At 51.5% G+C, this 4,758-nt stretch overlaps 1 protein-coding gene across 3 annotated transcripts; it reads right to left on the minus strand.

Moving 5' to 3' along the window:
* Window positions 1–1,010: 1,010 nt before the first annotated feature.
* Window positions 1,011–4,433, minus strand: LOC112812799 (melanoma-associated antigen B16-like). 3 transcript variants are annotated; one of them, XM_073902196.1, is made up of 2 exons: window positions 4,304–4,433; window positions 1,011–2,167 (listed from the first exon to the last, which is right to left on the minus strand). In XM_073902196.1, exon 2 carries the CDS (start codon window positions 2,111–2,113, stop codon window positions 1,064–1,066), a length of 1,050 nt encoding a protein of 349 aa, XP_073758297.1. In that variant the 5' UTR covers window positions 2,114–2,167; window positions 4,304–4,433; the 3' UTR covers window positions 1,011–1,063. The 3 variants fall into 3 exon arrangements, with proteins under 3 accessions (XP_073758297.1, XP_025713548.2, XP_073758296.1); XM_025857763.2 differs by lacking the exon at window positions 4,304–4,433 and adding an exon at window positions 3,243–3,728; XM_073902195.1 differs by lacking the exon at window positions 4,304–4,433 and adding an exon at window positions 2,298–2,396.
* Window positions 4,434–4,758: the final 325 nt, after the last annotated feature.

The raw sequence follows: 4,758 nt of genomic DNA on the forward strand, positions 1-4,758 counted from the left end.
ATTGTGTTCAACTGCACTTGAGCAAGAATGCAGGTTGGCTTCCATTCTTGTCCCAGGTGGGATCTGGTCAACCCATAATCCCAAAGTAGCCGCTAAGAACAGTTTTCATTCTCAACCCTGAGACACACCATTTGAGGGTCTGACCCCTGTTCACCACTCCCATAGCCTTAGCTAGTGTACTACAGCTTAATTTAAACTTACCTCCCACTGAAGGGCTTGTAATTTCCCAAGTCCACAGCCTGTCTCAGGATATTTATACTTGACTGCCTTCATATGGACCCCCCCCCCGCCAACCTCTTCATTCCTTTTTACTTTTTCTTTTGGTATTGAAGGATACTCAACCATTATTTTCTTTACATGATTCTTGCTCCTAGAATCTAAAATCTATGGGCAGGTGGTGAGTCTTGGCTACCCTAGCATCCCCAGTACTAACACAGCGCTTTCCAAAAGGCAGATGCTGAATTAATATTTGGGAATAAATGAGCCAGTGTACCTGGGGTATAATTTATTATTTACTTTTCACCTATTCTTAAATAATCCAAGCAAATGCCTGTATATGTCATTTAATTTTACAGAACAGCAGATTGGGAGGGTTAAGAGAGGCTAAGAATTGGCCATCTTTTGGTATCTTTTGACCATCTTGAGGGTTTTTTTTCTTGATCCCAACTATTTAACTGCTGAATTCTTTGACACTTCCAAAGAAAGGCCTATTCGAATATCATTGACCTTTTCTAGATGACAAAATAAGATGGTCCGTTTTGTTTTACAAACAAGCAAACCTTGTATTCTTAGATTTCATAAGTAGTAGTAAACATATGACCAGTGTCATTCATAAACTTAAGATTCTAAAGCTAATAAAACGGTGTTTTAAAGGGCACAACATTTGAAACCAAACTCCCCTCCCCCCACCCATGAAGAAGATAAACCACCCCCTGAACCATATAGAACAGGGACACAGAGAAGCTAGCTGGGGTGTGGCCTACAGCCACACCCCAGCACTCCACTACGTAGAAGGTTGACTGCTAATTTTAATGACAAAGTGAGGAATCTGCCTCCCACCCGACTAGGGCTGGGAGGGCTGGGAGGGGATGCCAGATCCTGCACCGGAATGGGTGCTGCCCATGGCACTAGCGCCCTCCTTGGCTGCTGGTCTGGCTCGGGCTCTCTCTGCTTGATCTCTCAAAGCGTCCTCATACTGGGATGGGAAGCACCTGGGGTCGGACTCATGGATCTTCGTCAAAAATTCCAGCATTTTCATCTTGCTGGCTTCAGCGTGGGCTCTGGGGCCCCACAGGAACTCGTAGCGTGGAGGATCACTGTTGGCCACCTGGCGGTACTCCACGTACTCTTCTTGCACCAAATCTTGGGTGATGAACTTCCTGGGCTCCCTAAAGATGAAGTGCTTCCTCCCAGCATATAAGTCCGTCATATTCAGCACTTCCCAGATCTCCTCCTCAGTGGCACAATTGCCCTTCATGAAGATCATGCCCAGGACAATTATCAGGAGGCTGGTCTTGGGCATGCTGTCCTCATGACCAAGCCTAGCGTCATAAGTGAGGCCCAGTTTGTTGAAAAGGACATAACTGTGGCTGGTGGGGTCCACCTCATTCATATCAACACCAAAGACCAGCTCCATGCGCTCGAAGACTTTCCTGAGGATCTCAGGGAAGTCATCATTGCACTCTTGGATAACATCAATCATATCTGCCCTTGTGATGGGCTCTTTCATTTGATACTTATGCAGCAGGAACTGCACCAGCATCATCACCTTCTCACCTGCAGGGTCTATGGGGAAGTTCTCGATGTCGGACAGGGACTTTGATGAAGAAGTTGAACTATCTTCCTTTTCTTGGCTGCTGGAGCCCTCATCTGATTTGCTTGGTGAGATGGCCGTGATGACAGTATAAGATGAGTAGGCACTCTGAGGACCCAGGGGAGTGGTGGATGTTCCAGCAGCCAGAGCTTCCTCCATGTTGCCAGGCATCAGAGGACAAATGGAAGGAGAGGCCTCCTCCACAGCCTTGGAGACCTGTGTAGCTTCCAGGCCTTGGATCTCACTGGGGGCACAGTGTTGTTCCTGCGTGCAGCTTGGGATCTCCTGATCCTGAGACATGCTCACTTCTGTTAGTGGTAGCAGGCAGAAGGGTGGATGATAGGGGACCACAACCTAGGGAGAAAGGGAGGATGTGAGCGGCCTCATCTGGTAAACTCAACTGTGGCAGCTCTAATGAAGAGTGTCTCCACCCATCTTTTCCTGAGAACAGTGCTCTAGAGCCTCACAGGTCTCCTTTCCTGACCTGCAAGAAGCTGGAGGAGGAAGTGAAAAGGCTCCTCAGGGTGCAGCCGGCTGACACAGCCAAGGCTTCCCACGGCTGACAACAGGGTAGGTAGGGTTCGGCTCTGTGGGATCCTTTCTGTTTTCGAGTGAGTGGCCCCCTCTGTCTTTGTTCAAAGTCCTCATTGTGACCCCAGGGAGTATCTGGGACTCCGCCCTGTACACACCCAAGGATTATCACCTCAGAAAGAGACCTTCATCTCCTTGAGTCTCTTGAGTTAAAAAGCAAGGGCTTGCCTCTGACTGACAACACTTCTCAGAGCCTCTCAGCTCTGAGAGACAAACACCAAGGGAAAGGAAGTAGGGGGGTGCCTCATTATCAGGTCACACCCTCCTGGGCCTCCCAGAGGTGACAAAGGAAGGGAGCCATCTGTTGGGGGCTCTGTTGTTCTGGCATGTGTGGTCCCCTCCAGCCTCACTTGAGGTTCTAACTTTGACCTTGACAGAGATGAAGATAACTTCTGTCTGCTCATTTGAGACAACAGTCCTCAAACTCCCAAAGTCAGAAGGCAACAAAGTCTGTCAACTCTTCCAGGGCCTACCCAGTCTGACAACAGGAATAGGGCTCTGTAGAGCTCCCGCTATTCTGGAGTGTGTGATTCCCTCCAGTCTCTACTCAGCATCTTACTTGGATTCCTGGCAGAGCCTGGGATTCCTTTTTCTGCTCACTTGAGGCTGGACCTCTTAAGGCCTTTGCCATCCTCACACTCGCCAGGCAAAAATCAGGGGAAGTCACTCCTGGCCACCCCCTCCTCCTCCCAGGGCTGACACCAGTTCTGAGGGGCCTTCTCCATTCTAGTGGAGAGGTCTCCTCATTCCTCACTCAGTATCTGACCTTGACCCTTGGGAGGGTGTGAGACTCCTCCCTCTGATCACCTGATGCCGCCTTCCTCGGATCGGGCCTTACCTTCCTACAAACCGAAAGTAGAAGTCAGGGGGCAACCCAGTCTGATGGCTGTTTCAGAGCCTCCCAGAGCTCACAGCCGGGACTGGGCTCATATGTAGAGGATCCCTCTATTGTGAGGTGGTGGGCTGGTCACATCCGCCTCAGCTCAGAGTCTTACGCTGAGAGTGGGCAGGCCTGCCATTTCTCCCTGGCTGAACTGAGACCTCTCTCAGAACAAAGTACTTCCCGCCCTCAGATTCGCCAGCCAGTCAGTGGATGCCAGTTCCAGCTACCCCTGCCCAACACCTTCCAGGGGTGACGATAGGGGTTGGGATCTGTATAGTCCCTTCCAGTGTGGAGTGGATGTTCCCTCAATCTTCACTGAGCATCTTCCCTTGACTGTGGTAGAGGCTGGGACCCCCCTCGGCCGACTGGAAGCTGCACTTAGACTCCAGAGGAAAAGTGAAGGGAAAGCACTGCCAGGCGTGCCCTCCCCCCACCCCCAGCTCCACCTTGATCCACCCAGGGCTGACAGTAGAGCTCTAAGGGGCCCCTCAGTCCTCATGCAGTCCTCCCTCTGTTGACATGGCTGCCACTGCCCCCCCCCACCCAAGACTGCGGCCCTCACCACCCTCGGATTCTTGAGGCTCCAGTCAGTGGGTGCCTCAGTCTGACCATTATTTCAGGGGTTTTCTGGGATGAGAAAAGAGGGCTTTATTCAATGGGCCAGCCCCTTTTTATTCTGGTGTCGTTGGCTCCCTGAATGATATCATTCAATATCCTCACTTGACCAGTCGTAGGTTTGTCCTTCTGTGGATAGAGGCCACGCCTTCCAGTACCGGCCTTCGCCGACCAAACTTTCAAAGTGGAAGTTAGGGGACGTTCCTTCCGCTTCTCCCTGTCCGCTCCCCCGTCCCGTGTCCGGGTCCTCCTAGAGCTGAGAGCAGGAGTAAGGTTCTATGGGGCTCCTTGTGTACCGGGGTAGTTAACCTCATTCAGGGTTGGCACCTGGAGTCCCTTCAGGGCCAGGGAGTCCTCCCTCCTCTGAATTGAGGTTATGCCCTATACGCCAAGATCCTCACCACTGTCAGACTCCCAAGAGGCTGGAGTCAGAGAGAGCCTCTGATAGTTATCTTGGAGCTTCCCATTGCCAACAGTCATGGAGGAACCCTTAGAGCTTCTTCCATTCTGGAGTCAGGGGTGCCCTCAGCCTGGGACGCCTCCCTCTGCTAACCTGAGACCACACCCCCTTAACTGAAGGCCCTCACTGCTTTTAGAATACTGAGGCCAAAATCAAGGGACGCCACTTCCGGCCGCCTCTGCGGGTCGTCTCCCAGGGTTGAGAGCAGGGGCGGAGCTTTATGGGGTCCTCCTCTTTCGCTGCAAGTGCTTCCTTTAGCCCTCACTTGAGGTCCGTACCTTGGCTCCAGTCTTTTCGATTAATTACTTCCTAAGCAATGCCACCTTCTTGCCATTCTCCATATTTGCCCCACTGTGATTCTCCTAGAGAATGAGTCCAAGTTCCAGGCTAGACAGT

This window comes from Callorhinus ursinus, unplaced genomic scaffold, assembly GCF_003265705.2.
Source record: "Callorhinus ursinus isolate GAN/ISIS: 27379988/994484 unplaced genomic scaffold, GSC_fseal_2.0 scaffold16, whole genome shotgun sequence".
NCBI lineage: Eukaryota > Metazoa > Chordata > Mammalia > Carnivora > Otariidae > Callorhinus > Callorhinus ursinus.